At 36.7% G+C, this 23,216-nt stretch overlaps 2 protein-coding genes across 3 annotated transcripts; both read right to left on the bottom strand.

Annotated features, from left to right (window-relative positions):
* Positions 1 to 842: 842 nt before the first annotated feature.
* On the bottom strand, positions 843 to 12,720 carry LOC131371126 (guanylate-binding protein 1-like). Of its 2 annotated transcripts, XM_058418911.1 has the most exons (11): positions 12,472 to 12,720; positions 9,473 to 9,677; positions 9,137 to 9,264; positions 8,511 to 8,620; positions 7,459 to 7,670; positions 6,939 to 7,181; positions 6,670 to 6,818; positions 5,160 to 5,291; positions 4,483 to 4,695; positions 3,835 to 3,937; positions 843 to 1,597 (listed from the first exon to the last, which is right to left on the bottom strand). In XM_058418911.1, the coding sequence occupies exons 2-11, from the start codon at positions 9,654 to 9,656 to the stop codon at positions 1,176 to 1,178; spliced, it is 1,896 nt and encodes a 631-aa protein (XP_058274894.1). In that variant the 5' UTR covers positions 9,657 to 9,677; positions 12,472 to 12,720; the 3' UTR covers positions 843 to 1,175. The 2 variants fall into 2 exon arrangements, with proteins under 2 accessions (XP_058274894.1, XP_058274895.1); XM_058418912.1 differs by lacking the exon at positions 12,472 to 12,720 and having other exon boundaries at positions 9,473 to 9,784.
* A 2,241-nt stretch (positions 12,721 to 14,961) lies between these two features.
* Positions 14,962 to 23,209, bottom strand: LOC131342051 (guanylate-binding protein 1-like). The gene is made up of 11 exons (XM_058372772.1): positions 22,879 to 23,209; positions 20,867 to 21,071; positions 19,859 to 19,986; positions 19,261 to 19,370; positions 18,919 to 19,142; positions 18,278 to 18,520; positions 18,007 to 18,155; positions 17,788 to 17,919; positions 16,736 to 16,948; positions 16,488 to 16,590; positions 14,962 to 16,203 (listed from the first exon to the last, which is right to left on the bottom strand). The coding sequence occupies exons 2-11, from the start codon at positions 21,048 to 21,050 to the stop codon at positions 15,788 to 15,790; spliced, it is 1,902 nt and encodes a 633-aa protein (XP_058228755.1). The 5' UTR covers positions 21,051 to 21,071; positions 22,879 to 23,209; the 3' UTR covers positions 14,962 to 15,787.
* Between the last annotated feature and the right edge of the window lie 7 nt (positions 23,210 to 23,216).

Raw genomic sequence — 23,216 nt, 5'->3', positions numbered from 1 at the left:
AGATGACCACTGCCTTGCTAAAGAAGCTGAGGGTAAAGGTGATGGACTGGCCAAGCATGTCTCCAGACATAAACCCTAAGGTTGGGGAGCTAACATCTACCAGCTCTGTGTTGTCATCATCATGGAGGAGTGGAAGTGGACTCCAGTGGCAACCTGTGAAGCTCTGGTGAACTCCATGCCCAAGAGGGTTAAGGCAGTGCTGGAAAATAATGGTGGCCACACAAAATATTGACACTTTGGGCCCAATTTGGACATTTCCACTTGTGTACTCACTTTTGTTGCCAAAGGTTTAGACATTAATGGCTGTGTGTTGAGTTATTTTGAGGGGACAGCACATTTACACTGTTATACAGGCTGTACACTCACTACTTTACATTGGAGCAGAGTGTCATTTTTTCAGTGTTGTCACATGAAAAGATATAATACAATATTTACAAAAATTTGAGGGGTGTACTCACTTTTGTGAGATACTGTACTTTAATTGTTAGTACAAATATTTCAGACAAACTAAATGAATTTTACAGTCAACAGTCAAATGGTTCTGGTCCAGTCCTTTTGAAATGTGCTCTGTGTTTCTTTGTGTTTAGTTGTGCAGTATAGTACATTTGTAAAGTGTATTTCTGTGTTAATGTCTTTATTGTTCATTTATTCTACACATTTTAAATGTTTGAATTACTATACATTATTTGGAATGTGTTGTGGGTGACTATACAGTCAGTATATTTGTACATTTTAAAAAATTCTATTCAAAGATTATACTTTTTATCCATTATTTTTTTTTTCATTCATTCCATTCCATTATTAAAACACGGAAAATAATTTTATAATAATGAAATATTGAAACATGAAATATCTACCTGTCCATATTCTATTATTAATCAATAATATCAACACAGTTTATTTAATTAGAATCAAGCTTTCAACAGCCTTGTGGTATAATAAAGTTCAATATCAGTTTAAAAAGTGCACCACATGACATTAAGATTTATAGTTATAGTACAGTTATGATAGAAAAGCAAGACTGTAGAAGACTTAAATCATTAAGCTTCTTGGAATTGATAATATATGATAACAAATTAAAGTATATCACCTCACACAAGAACCTGGTAGTTATCAGATTTCGTGAGCTGGCTTTTAATATATATCAAAAAATATTTCATATTCTTTCACTCATTTCAACACTTTTTTTCTCTGGCATTTAAAAGAATCCTTTTACTCGTGAGTTTATACTGAAGGACTGAGGAAAATACATCTTTTGCAGTGTCTATAATTGGCATGACATAATCCTTAAAAATGGAGCTAGATTCTTTTTCCTTGTCCTTTTCTTTTTTAAATTGCTCAATCTCCAGGCCCATCAGCTGGGCTTTTTCATCAAACCCTTTCTGTATGAGTTCTTTCTGTTCAGCCAGTTTGCTCTCCAATGCTCTTCTCATCTCCTCCTGTTGCTGACTCTTCTCCTCCTCAAACTTCTTCTCCATCTGCTGTACCCGTTGCTGATGGTTCACTTTTTCCTCCTGTATTAGTTTCTCCATCTCCTTCTGTTTTTCCTTTTCTACTTTACACTGCTGCTCTAAGAGAGCTGCTTGTTCTTTTTCCTCTGTGCATCATCACCAAGGGTCAAAGGAGGAAATAAAGTAAAGAAGAGAAAGTATAAAAAACTTGACCTACAGTGTTAGTACTTAATGTTTTTATTAATTTTATTAATATATTTTATTAATAGGCATTCGTAATTTGTTGTATTCTCTTGTAGGCTATTGGATTGGACAGTTTAGACATTTTTAATTAGATTCATTTTTATGTATCAGTTTTCTGTTTTCACACATCTTTGAAGTGAGAACACAAAAGCCATCATGCAATGTACAAATCTGTTATTTACCTCTGACAGGAAAAGGAAAAGCAATACTTGTCCTCACACTTGCACCTACTATTAAGCAGAGGCAGACCGTGCTTTTCACACCTAGGCCTTCACTGGTGTCCTTCCTGAAATAATCCTCCTCTATACCATCATTATGATTCCACCATAGGCATCGCTAGGCCATTTTCTACTCAGCCCTCCTAAAATTCTGTGATTCTCCATAAACTGTACACAAATTCGTGATCGCCTCAGTCCCCTTTAAATTTTATTTGAAAACAGCGGCAGACTTCGGCTTTCAGTGTGTTCTTCAATCCGCAGACAACGGCGTCACGGAACGAGGATCAGAGGACAAGTGTGTGTGATCTGGAAGACTCGTATTTGGCTTGTTCAGTACGTTAGACACATCTATGCAATACAGTGGAATGCTGCAATAAGTTTTCCATCCTACCCTGTTAGTCAAACCTTTATTCTATTATATTTTATTTATTTTTTTACTATTATACCCTCACTGGGGGCTGATCCCGCCTTAAATGAAAATTCTAGAATCGCCCCTGGACGCCACGGCAATAGATACTAATCAACCGTTAAATAACAAAGTAAAAAAGAAATTACTCTACAGTATTTCACACCTCAAAAGGAATAGTCAATTTTATTACAGTTACGTTTCTCAAAAAAGACATTCTTGATGCCGTATCTCCGGAGGACGCAGCATCCGAAATGAGACGCAGCGAATATAGAAACACTGTATATGTCCGGTTCACTGCCTCTGACTACTCCAAATATCCAATCAAAGGACGGGAAATTGCTGACGCAATCGTATGCCTGCTAGATGGCCCCAGTGACGCCAACTCGAAATCTGATTGGTTAAGGTAACAATTTCATTGCCACTTATTTTAAGCTACAGACGCCTGCACTATTGATTCTGAAGGCCTTAAGGCAGATTTCTTTCACTCTGGCAACACATGATGTCAGCCACTGGCTGAAATATGATTGGATAAATACTCTTATCATAAATATACACTACTGGAAGCAGCGCAACCAAGAGAAAAGCTATGAAATGTAGAGAATAGACTGTTGGGAATAATTTAATACACATTCATGGAAAAATATATTAAATATATTAAAATGCAAGTCAGTGATTCAGATCCTGACAGCCCACCACTGCTATTAAGTCTACTGTCATGGCTTGTAAAGTTGCTAACACAATTATGTAACATTACTAAATAACATTGTAGTCCTTTTTTTTGTTGCTAACATTCATTATTTGTCTCAATGTCATTTTGAGCTACTTATCTGTGAACCTCCTCCTTGCTGGTACAGTTCTTCTTCAGTATATTCTGGCTCAAGTATTTAAGGTTTGATGTCACTGTTTAACAGTAACTCAGAAAATCTTCATCCACTGAGTCATTTCTGTTGCTTGAGTAATCAATTTGCTCCCTCACAATAATTTTCTTACAAACCAAAGTTATTGCTTTTTACCAGTTACCAGCTAGATATCTGGCTTCATTTTATCTAGTGAGCACCTCCTTCCATTCTTTTCTGCCCAAAAAGACTTTCTAATTTCACCTCCAAGATATGTACTCTGGGGGGTCTTTTACAGTATTCAAACAAGGAGTTCTTGCTATAGACCCTGCAGCTGTAAGTAGACATGTTTCCACCAGATGTATTTATGGTTAGAGTTTTTTCCCCCCAGTATCCCTTTATTTACATTTACAGCATTTGGCAGACATCCAACTTACATTTTATCTCATTTGTATACAACTGAGAAACTGAGGCTTGCTAAGGGGCCCAGCAGTGGCAGCTTGGTGGACCTGGGATTCAAACTCACAACCTTCTGATCAGTAGTCCAAAGCCTTTGCCACTAAGCTACATTTATTTATTTGGATAATATCAATACAGTTTCTTTCCCATGTTTTATTCCCGTTGTGTGAACACAATGTTCACATAATATTTGAATATATCAGCTATGCCCAGCTTACCTTGAATCTGTTTCTCACTTTCAGTCAGTTGTTCATCAGTCTGGAGAATTAATTTTGCCTCTGCACTTTTCCAATTCATAAACCTCTGCAACACCTCTTCAGCCTTCACAAAAGAAAACACACATACATGAACACCACAGAGAGAGGAGGGGAGGGGGGGTGGGGGGGAGAGAGAGAGAGAGAGAGAGAGAGAGAGAGAGAGAGAACACACACCCACAGTAATGGAACCATGTATTAGTGAAGAACTGGAGCCTTCTGATTTTGGGTTTTTCATCAAACCTTAAGGTGGATGGATTACGTCCATCTCATTTGGTTACTGTCAGCCAAGTACAGGAATCTGAGAGTGTCATGGGCACAGGCTCACACTAACTGGACAGATAAAGATTAGAATCTGTCGAGTTGCCGTAAATCTGTGCTCATGATATCTTGCCAGAGTTGCCATTGTTAAAATAACAGAAATCATATTAACTGAAGCTTTAGACCTGTATCAGCAAAATTTTATGCATTGTGCTATTGCATAATTGGCTGATTAGACAACTGCATGTGTACATATACACATACACACGTGTATTTATATATAAAACTTTACGTGTGTGTGTGTGTGTGTGTGTGTGTGTGTGTGTGTGTGTGTGTGTAAATGTTTCTTACCTGGTTTCCCTTGTTGGGCTTGCTGTGGTACTCAACAATGATCTTGTCTCTATGTCTGCAATAGAGCTCATATCCTCCAGGCTTTGCATACTCCCCCTGCTGTACACGCACATTCACCTCCTCATACAGATCAGTCAGAATTTGGTGGCATTTCTCTTCTGATGCCTCCATGTTCTGAACAGTTAGCTCAGCATAGTGCTTATCTATTTCCTCCTGAAAATACCATTGCATGTACATGAACAAAATATATAAACCTAGGTAATAAAATAAACATAGATAAACTACTAAAAGTCATTTTCACACCTACAGAGTAGTACATATAATATAAACATATATTTTTTCCTAAGTGTTCTGATATTTTTAATTTTTTCATATTCAGTTAGCACTTTATCTTGGTCAGGGTCATCTTGGATTCAGAGTCTATCCTGGGAACACTGCACACAAATAATAATAAATAAAACCATGGATGGGACACTAATCCATCACAGGGCACACACATATTCAACATTCTTTTATATCTAGGGGAACCTCAGAATAGACAATCCATCATGTTTTGGTAGATAAATTTATATGGAGGCAATTGGAGAAAACTGAGCTCAGGATTGACACTGAAGAGTGTGTGCGTCTGTGTGGTGTATGTGTGGGAGTGTGTGTGTGTGTGTGTGTTCAAAACGCACCATCAGTTTCTTGAAGTATTCCCCTTTTTCATCTTTAAAGGAGCGTTTCATAAACTCACTGCAGGCCATGTTGCTGATCCTCTGGTGTTTATCAGAAATTTCATTAAAACTGAGAGGAAATGTTCTCTTCACCTGGATTAACATTGGATATGCTTTGGATTAGAGTCATAATTCATATCTTAATGCTAGTATCACACAGAAACCCACACACACAATTTTATATATTCCTATAACATTCAGGAGATTTCAGTTGAACAACTACTTATGTCAAAGCTGTGTGTGTGTGTGTGTGTGTGATCTGTAACTGCACCTATATCTGTTTGGTATTTAAATCGGATTCAAAACCAGAGTGGACATGACCTAAACATGAAATATGAAATATTAAAATATGAACCATTCCACTATGTCCACAGCTACCCAACTCACACAGATTCAATAATTAATATATAGATGGATGTGGGACTGCTATTTGTAAATAGTGCTCATGCAGTTATTATTTTTATTTGTACACTATATATTGATAAAAGGTTTTGGGACACCCCTCCAAATCATTGAATTCTGGTGTTGTTTTTCAGGGGTTGGGCTTGGCCCCTTAGTTTTAGTGAAAGAAACTCTTAATGCTTCTGCATACCAAGACATTTTGGACAATTTTATTCTCCCAACTTTGTATATGGACCTTGTTTTGTGCACTGGTGTGCAGTCATGTTGGAACAGGAAGGGGCCATCTCAAAACTGTTCCCACAAAGTTGGGAGCATGAAATTGTCCCAACCCCTGAAAAACAACACCTGAATTCAATAATTTGGAGGGGTGTCCCGAAAATTTTGGCAATATAGTGTACTCGTCCCCAGTATTTTTAATAAATTACGTTAAAAATATGTATTCTTTCTTGCAGGTATTTGTGGTTTAGTCCTTCAGGTTAGTCCAGTCCAGTCAAGGCCTTCCTGGTACCAGTTTGATAACTGATGCTCACTTGCTTGTGGTTGTGGTTGTGCTTGTTTTGTGTTTTGGTGATGACAGTTTTGGTTTTCGAACTTTACCTACTATGAGTTTGGTCAGTCCCATGTGTTTTGATTTGTCTGCCTTGTCTGTACTTAATCACCTTGTATGTGTTGTAAATATTGATATATTGTTTGCATTCACTTGTAGTAGGGGTGTGATTGCCATTTATGTTGGAAGTGGGTTTTGTCTTTGTATTTTGGGGTAAGTAAGTTTGGGTAAGATTATTGTCTTTTGTTTGTTTCTTTTTTCTGTGTAGGTCAGTTAGTCCCTAACCTCATTTTGTTATTTTGGCCTTGGTCCACCATGAAGTTTTCACTGTTTTTAATGTGCTACATACATCTCACTATATCACAATAGGCAGTTTCAAACAATACTGCTAACGCATAGTATAGTGCCAGAAGTTCATGATAAAGAAGATGGTCTGTTCATCCCACAAACTTCAAGCTTGTTGCTTCACTAATGCACCCAATGCACACAGTGTGTGTGTGTATGTGTGTGTGTGGGTGTTACCTGTTCCATCTCACTCTTGTACAGCTTGAACCCCTCCTGCACAGCTGCCTCGTTTTCAATCGTTGCCATAGCAACCACAGCATTCTCCAGACAAGGGACTTTTCCACTAGAGATCGTCTGCACATACGTCTGCACTAGGTGACCAAACACTGTCAACACAAGCACACACACAGTCACAGCACAGAGATGAACAGATCTATATGTATTGAAATACAATTGAAAATGTTAATACAGATAAATAATATTACTGGAAAAAATGTAGTGCTTACTCCTCCCTGTGACTTTATATCCTCCTTTAACTGTTTTATCTCTGCTTGTAGAAAAGACATAGTCACAGAAACTCTGTGTAACATTCAGAAATTTGGGGAAAATTTCACTCTCATCCAGGCTCTCAATCATAACCATTTTCTCCTGGGAGGCAGGAAATGGGAAAACAAAGCACTTGCGGGTTGGAAAATAGTTCCGGATACACTGCCTTGGAAGGTTATAGTTGGTGTCCTTCTTACTAAGACCTGCATTGTAAAAATAATTTTGATCTATTCACACATCCCAGTGGAAATGTTACAGAACAATACAGTTTGACTTCCAAATGCAACAAAATACACAGGTGGCTAAACAATAATCTGTGACATTGCAATTCTATTGTCCTACTATTTGGAATAAGCATTGCAGTAATTGTTTAAAAGTAAATATTTTGTTATATAGTGATTTCCTGTACGCTATTAGAAAGAGAGTTCTTGCACATGTTCTTTCAATATCTTGGATCTCAATCACTAATGTCATTTATACCTTTCTTCAGCTGCAGGGCAAAATCCAGGTACTCATCCTCGGTCACTTGACCCTTATTCTCAAGCACCAGCTGTAATGAAAAATCACGCACAGTCCAGATAAAGTTAGGAAAAAACTGCACAAACTGAGTGTCTTCCTCCTCCTCCTCAGCCTCATCTGAGGTGGATGCAGGTGATTTGATCTTAATCTGCTCTGCAAGCTCAGTGACATAGCTGCAACATGTTAAGGAATCATGACTTAATGAGAAATACAGTCTTGGGGAAAAGAAACCTTTTTCAATTCTGTATTTTTTTCATCTATCAGGACCAATATAACAACTGTGTGGTTCTCAGCAACCTTTATAAATGAAAAAATGTTGTTGTTGTTGTTGTTCTTTGGGCGGCTCCTGGTTTCTTCCCATTTCTATAAATAAACAAATAATAATGAAAAAACACAATAGATTTTAATATGTAGTCTTTTTATACAAAATATAAACCAAAAAAAGTGCTATATTTCCTCCCAACAGTGTTTACTAGTGAACCAGTGTTGATTTATGCATTGTCAGAGACTTCAAAGCCCTTTTGCATGTCGCTCTGGATAAGGGCATCTGCTAAATGCCATTAAATGTAAATTTTCAGCACAAGTAGGCGATGGTAGCTCAAGTGGTAAAGGCTCTGGGTTGTTGATCAGAATATCAGGGTTCAAGCCCCAACAGTGCCACAGTTGAGTCCTTGAGCAAGGCCCTTAACCCCACCTGCTCCAAACAGAAACTCCTACTGAAATTGTGTACTTAAATTTACTGTTGCTAAAGGTGGTTTTACATGTTACTGAATTATATGGTATACTTTTGGGTAATATTATACATACTGAAATCTGTTGTGGGTTTTTTCTGAGGTTATATGTATTTAGAAGTTGGTGAAGACCACACAATTTTGCCTAATCCTAATAAAAAAAATAGAATTGAATGACGGTGTACTTCCTTTTTTCCATGACTGTATCTGTGGCTTTTTAGCATTGTCTAATGGACTATTTCTGTATTTGTTTTATTAATTGTATTTTACAAGGAAGGATACTGTAGTTTTTCCACTGCTGTGTTGTCGATGGTTCCACGGCTGTTGTAGACCAGAGTGCTGCTCAGAAGAACAGCCAGACAGAAGATCCAGGCATCATTTTTAGAGTCTCCCTAAGACAATATAAACAATGTAGACTATAGTATATTTAGAAATGTGTAATATTATATGATCCTTATATAGTATGTTTAGACAAAAAAAATTGTTTTAAAGATATTCTTAATTGCACAGCTCATCAATTTCAGGAAAATGATTACAAACATTTTATTAAATATTAATTGTTACTTTTAAAAATTAAATTATTATTTTATTATTATTATTATAATATTATAATAAATATATTATATATTATATTATATATAATATTATATATAATATTATAATATTATAATATAATTATTATAATAAATTATTATTTATTATTTTTATTATTTTATTATTATGATTCTAAAATATATACTTTTTAATTAAATCCTCTATAGAATGCATATGTCCCAACACCATGGGCAGGTCTTGCTTTAAAGTAGGAACTTATTATCAGTAAAAAAAAAAAAGCATATATTCTAATTTGATAATATGCAATAAATGCACATTTACAATGATATACTCTGTTGCTATAGAGTCCTTACCTTGTCAACATCCCCAAGTCCCTCAGTGTCCAGCAGCACCAGAGTATGTCCTGTTCTACTGGGATGTGGCACACACCACATCCAAATACCTTTAGTTTTGGACTCAATGGTGCTACCCAGAGCAAAGCCTGAAAACATCCACAGCAGTCATCCTTACTGTTATATTAGATTTAAATAAAGTTTGGTATTCTAGACATGTTGGACTGACAGAAGTGTTCACATATTGCTTATGAAGCTACTTTGGTGCATACACTTCTACTGGCTCAGCCATTTTCAAATTCCATAAGGAAGAAATCTGGAAAAGTGAAAAATCGCCAAGCCCTCACCAAAACTCACCAGTTTGTTTTCCTGCCAGTCGGTTCATGAGGTAAGACTTTCCTGTGCGATAGAGTCCTACCACAGACACCACCACCACAGGCTGGTTATTCCTGGACAGATACTCTATGGCTGCATCACTTACATGCAGTGAACCATTCACATTTTCCACCAAACAAATAGGCCCAGGCATTGGGATGCACATGATGATCTCCGCCTCTGCAGTCTAGATGTTGAAAATTAAATAGTCTTTTTATTGCAAGTGCACAAAACAGTCAGTTAGCATGCAAGCATGGATTAGATCCCTAAATCAGAGGCATGAGAAACACGATGACATGGCCGATCCAAACAGTAACAAAGTCACAGAGGAGCACCTGTAAAATACTAAATTACCCCAAGAATCCATGGAAAATTAACCCTATTCAGTGGAGCCAAGCAGACCAGTGAATGGCTACACTCCTGGGCCTGCTATCCCCATTAATGCTGCCTTGTTTGAAGCTAGGACCTGATGTGTGCAGGGTCAGGTTTGTCCCTGCAGGTTTTCTACACTGCTAATCTGTTCACTACTATAACTCACTGACTAGTTCTGCATTTAGACAGTGTAACTCTGAGGAATCTACAGTTGTATTCTACCTCATATATTCTACTTATGCCACAGTGTGACTGAATTCTTGATAGTAGAGGTGGCTGCAAGTTAAATCACAGGGTTACATGTATATGCTTGTTGAAATACATTCTTATTTCTATAGTGACAGTTCATCGTTAGATGCTGCTACTCTAACATATAGACTACAATGTTGTCATCATGGACATGAAACAGTTATAAACATGCATAAACATTTTATAAACGTATAAACAGTTATGTGTGAATGCATAAAGGATGATGCAATAAAAAGGTTTTACTTGTTAACTGGCCCAAGTACCCTAACCAGTTGTCAAACAAGGACCAAATGCTTTCAAATTATTGGAATGTTTCCCCAAATAGAAAAGATCATCAAGTAATGCTGAGACCACAGAGAGCAAAAAACTTTCTGTTGTCTGTAAGGAGCCAATGGAAGTTCTGGTGAAATGTGCCCTACACAGTTTCTGGGCTCTCCAAGCTTACACTCCATATCAGGCTGTGGATTGTATTCTGCCTTTTGGCAACCAGATGGTGACTCTGAGGACTTTCTATTTTGGAAGTCACCCTTCCTGTTTGCTCAATCATTGCCTTGGTCTTTGTTATATGCACGTTCCTGCCTTGCTTTCCTTTACGTCTGTGCCTTTTTTGATTTATTGAAATTTTTATGAGTTCTGTTATCTTCTGAGAATTGTGACTAAGATTTTTTTTCCTTTGAACTGTTGGTTCTTGTTGCTTTTATTCATTGCAATTGATAAAACAAAGAATCTTACTGAGAAACCTTAAAAAGTTTCTGTGAATGTCTTCAATTAAACAACTTAATTGTGCTCCTGTACCAGCTTTTGCTTTTAGGTCCTTGTTCTGTGTGTAACCAATTTACACAGACATTTACACACAATCCTGAATCAAACAGAAAGTGGATTTGAGTTATGGTCAGTCAGAGAAAGAAACATTGTTCTGGATTGTTCTTTTATTTCAACAAACCTCTTTTCAAAGCATATCACATGGGTGGCCCCTGTTGTTGCTTCCTCTGTCTAATACAAGCTCGAAGTTTTTAAACATAATAGATGGTTCATTTATAAAGGAAGCCCTTAACACCCATATACACTATATTACCAGAGGTTTTGGGACACCTCTCCAAATCATTGAATTCAGGTGTAGTTTTTTCCAGGGGTAGGGCTTGGCCCCTTAGTTCCAGTGAAAAGAACTCTCAATGCTTCAGCATACCAAGCAATGTTAGACAATTTCATGCTCCCAACTTTGTGGGAACAGTTTTGGGATGGCCACTTCCTGTTCCAACATGATTGCACACCAGTGCACAAAGCAAGGTTCATAAAGACATGGATGAGGGAGTTTGGTAGTTTGGGAGTCCTGACCTCAACCTGATAGAACACCTCTGAGATGAATTAGAGCGGAGATTGCAAGCCAGGCCTTCTCGTACAACATCAGTGCCTGACCTCACAAATGCACTTCTATAGAAATAGTCAAAAATTCCCATTAACACACTCCTAAACCTTGTGGAAAGCCTTTCTAGAAGAGCTGAAGCTGTTAAAGCTGCAAAGGCCGGGGCAACTCCATATTACATTCATGTGCATGTAAAGGCAGACATCCCAAAATGTTTGGCAATATAGTGTATTAATATTTAACTTTATTTTAATACTGAAATAAAATTAGAATTTCAAATTTCGGATAAGTTCACAGTGAGCTACTCTATGCTCACAATTATGATCAGTTAATTTTATTGTAAAATTTATGTAAAAAAGTATTTGCACTTCTACCACTAGAAAACCTCTAAAAACCTTTGATGTATTATATTCTTTAAAAATGATTATATAATTGTCAGAGACTTACTTGATTAAAAACATTGAAACTATTGGTTATTAAATTTAGTAATAATAATAACAACAACAACAACAACAACAATAATAATAATAATAATATTAATATTAATATTAATATTAATATTAATATTAATATTAATATTAATAATAATAATAATAATAATAATAATAATAATAATAATAATAATAATAATTATTATTATTATTATTATTATTATTATTATTATTATTATTATTTAACGACTGCAAACAGCAGCTTTGCAAAACTTTCTTAAAATACAAAAACATTGAACTTTTTTTTTCTAACCACCATATCCCCTTATGGGCTCTGAAGACATTATCTCACATAGTAGGTCATATTCTTGCAGAGATCTGAATTGCTGCCATTTCTAGTAAGAAATATGGTTGCTTTCATATAAGCAACACAAATTTGCGAACTCTAACTCTAATATTCAGTAGATTACAGGCACTGAAGCAAAATAAGTGTTACAACAATACCCAATAGAGAGAATCTGCAGGGTAACACATTAAGTAAGGAAACCAACCAACCAGAAACTCACCTTATAGGTCAACCTTCAATTGCTAAAGAGATGCAAAACTGATGTCGAACTGCAGGCACCATGATTTATAAGCTATGATCAGGTCCGAGCGAGATCACGTGGGTTAGTTTGTGAAAGTCAGGATATTTCTGAGAAATCATACTGTGTAATCTGCAAAAAGCAAATAAAGATAAAGATAAAGATAAAGGTAATCCCGCAGTGTGCGTGTTACTTTCACTTTCGTCTGCTTCCATCCACAGTAACAGTGAACACAGGATGTCCTCAGCAGATGTTGCTAGACTACACGGTTGGCAGCAAGATTTATAAACTATGATCATAGGCACATGAGATCACATGGGGGAGTTCATGGAGGTCAGGACATTCCGAGAAATCATATCATGCTAGTCAGTTTCAGAATGACTAACGGTGCAGCATCCTCTGTTTAGTTCACCTTATATGAAGAGAAAGCTTCAATTTGCTCTACTTTCTCTTTCACATGTGTCCAAAGTCAACAGTTTCATGCTGTTTACTTCACGACCTTAAGGACTGATGTTTTCTACTCTGTTATTTATAACCCTCTCTGCAGTCTGCAGGCTGGAACTGAAAAAAAAAAATGTCTTGCATCTACGTTCACAAAGATTTCATTTAAGACTTAGATCAACTCTATACAAACATAAGACATGCATTAAATATATAATTTATATCTATAATTTCTAACACTCTACAATATATATTAACTATTATGTTTACTATAAAATGAACACACTTGCAGTTATGCACAGTTAACTTCCAAATGGTGGACTGCAGAACAATGTAGGAAAATGTCTTCAAGCTTTGGAAAGAAAAATGCTTAAAAAGAATAAAAAGAAAATGATTATTTGCCCTATCTGTAGCAGATTTTTTATTGATTATTTGAAATATTTGTGGATGTTTTTCCCATGTCCATGTGGGTTTCTTTTGGGTTTATATGCAAGCATATGCCAGGAAGTGGATTGGCTATAAATATAAGTATGTAATACATATACTACATATGGCTATGTAGGTAAATATAGTCGAGTGAGTGTGTGAATAAGTTAGTCCATGATGATGTACGATGGACTGTCATCCTATTCAGGGTGTGTCCCTCATATGCAGTGTACCCAAAATTGGCTCCAATAGGCAATAGACTACTTTACATCTCTTCCATGGACTTTCAGGTCTTTTTGTGTTGCTGAGTTCACCAGTGCATTTCTTCTTCTTAAGAATGTAGCAAGTTTTTTGATTGGGCCACTTTAGGTGTCTCTCTCTGATATGTCTTTTTTGTTTTTTCAGCCTGATGATGGCCTCCCTTAACTGCCACCACTTTGAATCACATATTGTGTGTTCCCATAAACAGCGGGGAATTCACATTTAACACTTCAGACATTTTATCTCCTTAGTTTGTCACAAAATAATAGAAAACAGGCCACACCTGGCCACAAAACCTTTTGTCAGTCAATTGTCCAATTACTTTTCAGCCTGTCAAAAAGGATGGACTTTGTAAAAATTGGCCAAATCGTTAATGGAATATTTCTCAGCACACTAAATGCTTGGTAGTGATTTCCACCACCTCAGCCACAGCAGGTTTGTGCACAAAGACAGGAAATCATTTAACTTGACCTCTGTTCATAGTCGCCTAATACATGATATGTTTTATCTGAACTATGTACAGCACACTTTTATCAGTTATTTATTATTAAACCAGAAGACGTGTGATTATTTTCACTTTCACATGTGTCCCCACCATACATCTCTCCTAATAATAATAATCCTTTCTGTAGTCTGTACAGAGAGTAATCCCGTCATCATTTTATCTCAAAAAGGAACTAACTCAATGAGATGACATGAGGAAGTCATCTTGAGAGGAAACATAAAGAAAAGGGAACATTGGGTGACACTGGATAGAAATATTATGAGTTATTCTTCCACATCTGTACTTCAAACAGTACGTTTATCTCACTATGACCTTTCAGTTTTTGGTTCACATTCAGGAAGATGTGGAACTGAAATTGGTTTTCGACGTATTGTGCATCCTAGGAGTCTCAGGACAAACTTCCATGAAGTTTGTAAAATTTTATTGTTATTAAAACTTGATAGAAAATTGGCTTTGAGAATAACATTTCTAATGACAGATGAGGCATCTAATTAGTCAGTTGATTAATCCATTCCTTAATCTCTATTCAGTAAGTCACCGAAAGCAGAAACATATGGCAGCCTTGATCAAAACTGATTGTGTCATAAAGGTTTGGGATGGATTTAGATAGATCTAAGAGTCTAAAAATAAACACCTCTGACATTTGGAATTCAGGATCATATAAGAGTTCGTAGATATGGAATGGAATGTGCTACTGAGAAGGCTGTGAACTGACTGGGTGAATGTGTAGACATACATGTGTTCTGTGAGTGTATATTATTGTTTTAACAAAGTTCATAATATTTATAAACAGAACTCCTTGCCCCTACTTCACATGGTCAATAGAATGCAAGACTGAGTTAGAAGAAAAAGCCTTTATTATTGCCACATATCCATTACATAACAGTGGAATTCTCCTCTTCGCATATCCCAGCTTTGGAAGTAGGAGTTAAAGTGCAGTGATGTTTTATGTGAAAACATTAAGGATTCCCCGTTTTAATATTTCCCTTCCAGCTAATATGTAAGATTGAGATGAACCATAAAATCCAGTGCAAAACATCTACTCTTCAATAAATAGATAAAGGTAAAAGGAAATCATTCTGTCCACTTGTAAACAAAAACAGTTTTGTAGTGCATATTATTTTCTTTTTCTTCAACATCATTTTAGTTCAAAAGCAGTGATATGTTATTTTTGTAGCATATACATCATAAAATATATTACAATATACCCTTACACTATGACTTCTCATGTGCACCATAACAAAGGAGTTTACACTTTTCTTATTTACATACTTTTAGTAAGTAAATGTTTTACATGTTTTTTTGTTGTTGTTTTTTTACTGTTATTCTAGTCTAAATTGTGATTGAGTTTAGAATGTTTAGCTGGTCAGTGTCTCTAAGTTCTATTTTGTATATGTATAGTTTCTATTGTATAGTTTTAATATATTGTATATTTTGTATATTGCATATTTAGGGACCTCAATATTTAGATTTTATCCCTTTCATGTACCACATGTTCTGAAATGACAACAAATCTCCCTTGAACCTTGAGTATATCAGTATACCTAAAATATATAAGTGAAAATGTATGTATTTAGGTATCTGTTAGTAAATATTCTGTGTAACATTACTGTCCAATATATTACAGTATGTAACTGTTGCTTAATTTTAGTTAGTGTTCTCTATTTACAGAAAGACAGACCTGATTTTCTTGGCTAATCCTTGCTTCATTGCTCTATACTGGAGGTAAGTGTCCAACAATTTTTTAGCAACATCCATACCAGGAACAACATAATCCTTAAAAAAACTGTGAGACATTTCATCTTTTTCTTTTTTAAGTTGCTCAATCTCCAGGCTCATCAGCTGGGCTTTCTCATCAAACCCTTTCTGTATGAGCTTTTTCTGTTCGGTCACTTTGCTCTCCAGTGCTTGGTCCAGCTCCTGCTGTTGCTGATGCTTCTCCTCCTCATACTTTTTCTCCAGCTGCTGTAGTCGCTGCTGATGGCTTTCTTTTTCCTCCTGCATCAGCCGCTCCGTCTCCAACTTTTTCTCTTGTTCTACTTTACATTGCTGCTCTAACAGAGCCGCTTGTTCTCGTTCCTCTGTACATCATCACCAAGGGTCAAGGGGGAAAAGGACAGAGTAAAGAAGTGAAAGTATAGAAAAGGATATTTCACAGTCTACAGTGTTCTCCTTAAGTATTAGAACTAGTACTAAGTTTGGTTTAAAATGTTCAAACAAATTGTACTAACATGATATTATGCATGTAAAGAAATTTATATTTTAGGAGGCCAGAATAGGTACAGTAACTGAATTTTACTCCTATAACAGTCAAACTGTTTTGTAATGTATCACACTATCAATGATATGGTTATGCTCAACCTACCTTGAATCTTCTTGTCAAATTCGGTCAGTTGTTCATCAGTTTGGAGAATTAATTTTGCCTCCACACTTTTCTCATTCAAAAACCTCTGCAACACCTCCTCAGCCTTCATACAGAAAACATACACAAGCATATTGTAGTGAAGGCCTGTTTTTCTAAGGCACTATAATACCAACTTTTGTTGATTTTGAGATTGTTTTAGCTAGCATTGTTGTGTGTTTCTGCAACACTGTATATCTGTATATCAGTACCTGGATTCCCTTGTTTGGCTGGCTGTGGTAATGGATGATAATGTTGTTTCTGTATGTGCAGTAGAGTTTATATCCTCCAGGCTTTGCAAAGTCTCCCTTCTGCACAAGCTCTCTCATCTCCCTGTTTAGATCATACAGAATCTGCTGGCATTTCTGTTCTGATGCCTCCAAGTTCTGAATAGTTAGTTCAGCATAGTGCTTATCTACCGCCTCCTGAAAATACAATAATAACGTACTATAAGAAACTTCATTAAAATCTTCAACGCCCTCATCATTTTATTTTTCTTACAAAACGCATTCAAAAAAGCACCAAAACAAAACTCCTGCAGGTGCTGTGCATATATTAAATATACGATTGTGGTTTTGTTGTTTAAAAAATAATCAAGAATCCTGATAACACCAAATGCATTTTCCAGCTTTTCCAGTGTTTTTATTAAACAAATCATAAGAATAAGTGCAAAATAGTAAAACTGTGTATTACACAATTTATTCATATGGAAAAGCTGGTGGAGTTTCTTTTAATGTATTTTCCATTTCCTCTTACCTCCTAAAAACAAAGATTAATTGACCCTGAGAGTGAATTAGTGTGTGCATTTTTCCTGTAATTATATGGCATCCTATTATTACTTCATTCCCAGTGTTCCAGGGATAGGCTCCAAGTCCATTATGACCCAGACTGGGATAAAGCACTTCATCCTGATTGAGTGAGTGAGTGATTGAGTGAGTGAGTGAGTGAGTGAGTGAGTGAGTGAGTGAGTGAGTGAGTGAGTGAGTGAAAAAAATACAAGTAACTATAGCATATTGCTCTTTCTCTGGAAGTATTTCATGAGTTTTATTCTTTCATCAGCTTTATCTTGATTATGGATGTCATGGATCCAAAGCCTATAGCCTAGCAACAAGTGCACCATACACACATGCATTTTTTCCTATCTAGTGGTCATTTAGCATAGCCAATCTACTGCTCATCATGTTTTTGGTATTTAAGGAAACTGGAGTAAACCAAGCAACGGATTGACTAGTTTTGTGTGTGTGTATGTACATCCAAAACTTACCATCAGTTTCCTACAATATTTCCCTTCTTCATCTTTAAAGGAGCGCTTTAAAAACTCAGTGTTCGCCATACTGCTGATTTTCTTGTGTGCAGCAGAAATTTCACGGAAACTGACAGGAAACAATCTCTTCACCTAAATTAACAATTGAATTAAGATTAGATTTATTGTGTGTGTTTGTTTGTGTGTGTGTGTGTGTGTGTGTGTGTGTGTGTGTGGTACCTGTTCCATCTCAACCTCGTACAGCTTAAGTCCCTCCTGCACAGCTGCCTCATTTTCAATCATTGCCATAGCAACCACAGCATTCTCCAGACAGGGGATTTTTCCACTAGAGATCGTCTGCACATATGTCTGCACTAGGTGACCAAACACTGTCAACACAAGCACACACACAGTCACAGCACAGAGATTAACAGATCTATATGTATTGAAACACATTTAAAAGTTTTATACAGATTAAGAATATTATTGGAGATTAAAAAAAAGCACTCACTCCTCCCTGTGACTTTGTATCCTCCTTTAACTGTTTTAACTTTGCTTGTAGAAAAGATGTGCTCACAGAAACTTTGTGTAACATGCAGAAACTTGGGGAAAATTTCACTCTCATCTAGGCTCTCGAGATAAACCATTTTGTCCTGGGAGGCAGGAAATGGGAAAACAAAGCACTTGCGGCTTGGAAAATAGTTTCGAATGCACTGCCTTGGAAGGTTGTAGTTTGTGTCCTTCTTACTAACACCTGCAGTGCAGAAAATAAAATGTTCACGTTAACACCTGCAGCAAAAAAACGTTTACGACAGGTTTTTCACATCCAAAGTAAGGGTTACATTTAAAAGTAAAACTGTTCACTTTATTAGGAAGAGCTGAAGCTATCATAGGCACAGACGCACTATTTTCTGCTTTCTACTGTTATAAATAGTAACTATATGACTCACTATATCCTTCCTGGCAGCTCAAAACAATTTTCCTCTGATATTTTTCTCTGAACTCTGTCTAATAAACAAAGCAGTAGTTTCTGAAATACCAACTGTGGCACAAAGTAACAGAGATTACACTTTTTCTTCATTCTGATATTTGAGGTGAATATGTGCAGGAATGTGCACTAATACACATTACTTAATACAATATCATTTATACCTTTCTTCAGCTGCAGGGCAAAATCCAGGTACTCATCCTCGGTCACACGACCCTTTTTTTCAATCACCAGCTCCAGTGTAAAATCACGCACTGTCCAAATAAAGTTAGGAAAAAATTTCACAAACTGAGATTCTTCCACTTCTTCTTCCTCCTCCTCCTCAGCCTCAGCTGCTTTGGATGCAGGTGATTTGATCTTAATCTGCTCTGCAAGCTCAGTGACATAGCTGCAGCATGTTAAGGAATCATGGCTTAATGAGAAAATATCTATTTTTAGTACTGACTATATATGAATATGTCCATATACTGTATGTTTGTGTAGTTGTGTATTACAAGGAAGGATACTGTAGTTGCTCTACTGCTGTGTTGTCGATAGTTCCACGGCTGTTGTAGACCAGAGTGCTGCTGAGAAGAACAGCCAGGCAGAAGATCCAGGCGTCATTTTTAGAGTCTCCCTAAAACAACACAAATATTATAAACCTCAGCTATGTTTAATCAGAAGTGAACTACTATTATATGCCCATATCTATGTCTATGTACATCATTAAGACTTAAAGGTCTTAAGAGGGATAAAAGTACACATAAGAATACAACCTTTACTGCTATCATGCAAATCTTCACAAATTACATGCGGAAATCTAATTTTAATTTTTTTACTGCTGCCATAAATTCTTTTGGTCATTGCTTATCTAACTTTATTGTTAGTTTTATTTTATGACAGACGTCATTTCTGGCACTAAATGTAGTGCAAGCCATATTGTTTGTAGCTCATACTGTCAGTGCTTTTGCCATTAATTAATGCTTTCTAAATACAAGATGAGGGCAGTTTCTTGATGCTAAGTGTATTGGGCTTTCTTGTAATTTGGTAAAGATACAAACATATAATGTGCACATTTGCAATGAAATTGCATGTATTATGTATCCAAGGAGATGGTATTATCACCTTGTCAATGTCCCCCAGTCCTTCAGTATCAAGCAGCACCAGAGTATGTCCTGTTCTATAGGGATGTGGCACACACCACATCCAAATACCTTTAGTCTTCGACTCAATGGTGCTACCCAGAGCAAAGCCTGAAAACATCCACAGTAGTCATCATTGATCAGTTTATATATATATATATATATATATATATATATATGTATATATATATATATGTATATACATATATATATGTATATATATATATATGTATGTATATATTAGATTCATTCACTTGTAGCAAATTTCCAACAATATTACTATACATGTGCTATTGTAAATTTTTGCTAAATCCCCCAAATCTGGTGTTAGTAATAGTTTACTGTCTGGTCATTTCTCAAAGACATTAGCTGGTCCTACATGTAATAACTTGCTCAATTGATCAAACTAGGGCAATATTCCCGGGGCAATATTGCTGTTGAAGTACTGTTTTCTTCCTATTTATTGAAAGTAAAACAACAGTACTTATTTACTTTAATACACTAATTTAGACTGGTGATCACGGTAGAACTGACAGTGACCTGGGAAGAGTGCACGGATAAAGCATATGAAAGGAATCACTCTAAGCACCAAGATGCAAGAACCAGAGCTGGAAAACACAATGAGCTAATAGAGGTCACCTACTGGGGCTTTGCAGGCCACACTTTACAGGTACTTTGGAAAGTCTTAATCCAGCTAGCTTTTGTTAGCTTGGAAAAAATAAAGGCCATAAACTTTATTACTGATGCCACAGAAAGAGCCACAAGGCTTTCTGGACTAAGAGGGCAGGCCTGTGGACTAATGCTGCTGGGAAGCAGGGTCTAAACACTCCCGATTGGGTCACCTGGGTGCAGTTGTCTGAGATCCAACACACCCAGAAACCCTGGAAAAATCACTGAGGTTGCATCCTAGCAAGCATCTCTAGGATGTATTTGAGAAGAAAAAGGATCAAATCTAATCAGTATGTAAAAATGCCATTAAAAACAAACTCACCAGTTTCTTTTCCTGCCAGGCGATTCATGAGGTAAGATTTTCCTGTGCGATAGAGTCCCACCACAGACACTACCACCACTGGCTGATTATTTCTGGACAGGTACTCAATGGCACTGTCATTCACACACAGTGAACCATTTACGTTTTCCACCAAACAAATAGGCTCTTGCATGGGACTGCACATGGTGCTCTCCAGCTCTGCAGTCTACATGTTGAAAATAAACAACTTTAATTAAATAAAGTTGATATGCTTTCTGACCAATACAATGAAAATGACCTGGACAGGTTTCTTTAGCACATGAACAACCATGCAAATATCATCAAAATCTAAAAAGGTCCAAAGAACCCTGAAGTTCATAAAGCCACAGATACACTATATGATCAAATGTTTTTGGACATCTGCCCATCATATCTGTAAGATTTTTGAGCATCCCATTCCAAAACCATGGGTTTAAAAGTGAGTTGTTTCCTTTTTTGTGTTATAACAGCCTCGAGTGTCCTGGAAAGTTATTCCACTAAAGCCAGAAGAGCATTAGACAGGTCAACCTGGGGCACAGTCACAAAGGTGGTCATTTGGTTTGAGGACAGGGCTCTGTGCAGACCACTTGATTTATTCCCTAATCTTGGAAAGCCATGTCTTAACGGATCTTGCTTTTTGTGCTGGAGCATTATTAAGCTAATAAGAGGTTCAGGCCCTTTGAGTCCAGGGAATTAAAATTATAAAGCTACATCATACAAAGACATTATAATATACACACATCAGGCATAACATTATGACCACCTGCCTTATAGTGTTTTGATCCCCCATTTGCTTCCAAAACAGCCCTGACCCATGGACTCCGCTAGATCCCTGAAGACGTGATGTGATATCTGGCACCATGATATTAGCAGCAGATCCTTTAAGTCCTGTAAGTTGCAAGGTGGGGCCCTCCATGGGACTTAACTTACAGCACGGGTGTCCAATCTTATACAGAAAGGGCTGGTGTGGGTGCAGGTTTTTATTCCAACCAAGCAGAAGCTGCACCCACCCCGGACCTTTCCAGATAAGATTAGACACCCCTGACATACAGGACTCAAAGGATACTTACAGGACACTTTTGATAGATTCTGACCACTGCAGGGTACAGGGAACACCCCACAAGAGCTGCAGTTTTGGAGACGCCCTGATCGAGTCATCTAGCCATCACAATTTGGCCCTTGTCAAACTCGCTCAAATCCTTACTCTTGCCCATTTTTTCTGCTTCTAACACATCAACTTTGATGCCAAAATGTTCACTTTCTGCCTAATATATCCCACTCACTAACAGGTGCTAAGATGATGAGACAATCAGTGTTATTCACGTCACCTGTCAGTGCTCATAATGTTATGCTTGATCAGTGTTTGTATATACAATTCTGTGCTTCCAACAATGTGGCAACAGATTTTGGAGGGCCCATATGTTGGTGTCATGTTCAGGTGTCCAGAAAAATTTGGCCATATAATGTATGTATATAACTAGTGTTCTATTTCAGTCCTTCTAAAAGTGAGGAGAGATGCAGTATGGTATAGCAAGGCAGACTTTTCAAGTAATACCCATGAGGAGGATACACTGTCATCTTTTTCACTGTGACATATTAAAAAATATCACACACTATGACTTTATTTAAAAGCTTTGCGCTGCGTGCACACAAGCACAAAATGGTGCCCAGGTAAGGGCTAAAAGAAAAACTCTTCCGGATTCTCTGTCGCCTTAAATAGATACTGGTTAATCTGGTATTTGACATTCTATTATATTCTTTCTCGCCTTTATTTTCAAAGCGTCAACAAAGCAATTTGCGTTTACATTACTACTACCGTAAGAGTAGATTAAATGAAATATATGAGGTATATTGAGTGAAAGATATTTTACCACTGATTCAGGTTACATGACAAATATTTGTTAAATGTTTATTGGGGTTTACAGAAATGTCAAGATAAATAATAAAATCATGTTGTAAAGATCAATATATTTTGAAACCAACCAAATACTTACCTAATGCTATGACTGGATTTTGAAGCTGACTCTAGAGCACTGGCTACACCAAACTGACAGAGAGACTAAGCTGAGAAGCTTTATATGGAGTGATCCAACTGAGCTCTTCTTATAACACAGGGCTTTCCGAGAAACCACGGTGTCAGAACAGGTGTAATTGTCTGCCGTTATGCATTAATGAGCAAAACAAGAAGCGTTTCTCTGATGACTTTGGGGTCTAGGTATGATCCGTGTAAAATTGTTGTCCTCTTTTTGAACGTTAAATGTTTATATCATGCGTGCAAATTATGGTTTACAGTTTCATGCATACTAACTACATCTGCACTTTCAATTTCACT

The sequence above is a fragment of the Hemibagrus wyckioides genome, linkage group LG20 (assembly GCF_019097595.1).
Source record: "Hemibagrus wyckioides isolate EC202008001 linkage group LG20, SWU_Hwy_1.0, whole genome shotgun sequence".
In the NCBI taxonomy this organism is placed as follows: domain Eukaryota; kingdom Metazoa; phylum Chordata; class Actinopteri; order Siluriformes; family Bagridae; genus Hemibagrus; species Hemibagrus wyckioides.
Note: the sequence above shows the minus strand (reverse complement) of the source record. Positions and strands in the feature narration are given on the sequence as shown.

What these genes read in the sequence shown, in the direction of transcription:
- LOC131342051 (XM_058372772.1), bottom strand. Translation starts at nt 21,050, where the DNA reads ATGTGCAGTCCCATGCAAGAGCCTATTTGTTTGGTGGAAAACGTAAAT. An exon ending in CCTGGCAGGAAAAGAAACTG is followed by an intron (nt 19,987 to 20,866) that starts GTGAGTTTGTTT and finishes GGATGTTTTCAG; the next exon opens with GCTTTGCTCTGGGTAGCACC. An exon ending in ACGAGGTTGAGATGGAACAG is followed by an intron (nt 17,920 to 18,006) that starts GTACCACACACA and finishes TTGTTAATTTAG; the next exon opens with GTGAAGAGATTGTTTCCTGT.
- LOC131371126 (XM_058418911.1), bottom strand. Translation starts at nt 9,656, where the DNA reads ATGTGCATCCCAATGCCTGGGCCTATTTGTTTGGTGGAAAATGTGAAT. An exon ending in GACTTGGGGATGTTGACAAG is followed by an intron (nt 8,621 to 9,136) that starts GTAAGGACTCTA and finishes ATATTGTCTTAG; the next exon opens with GGAGACTCTAAAAATGATGC. An exon ending in ACAGCAGTGGAAAAACTACA is followed by an intron (nt 7,671 to 8,510) that starts GTATCCTTCCTT and finishes AACATGTTGCAG; the next exon opens with CTATGTCACTGAGCTTGCAG.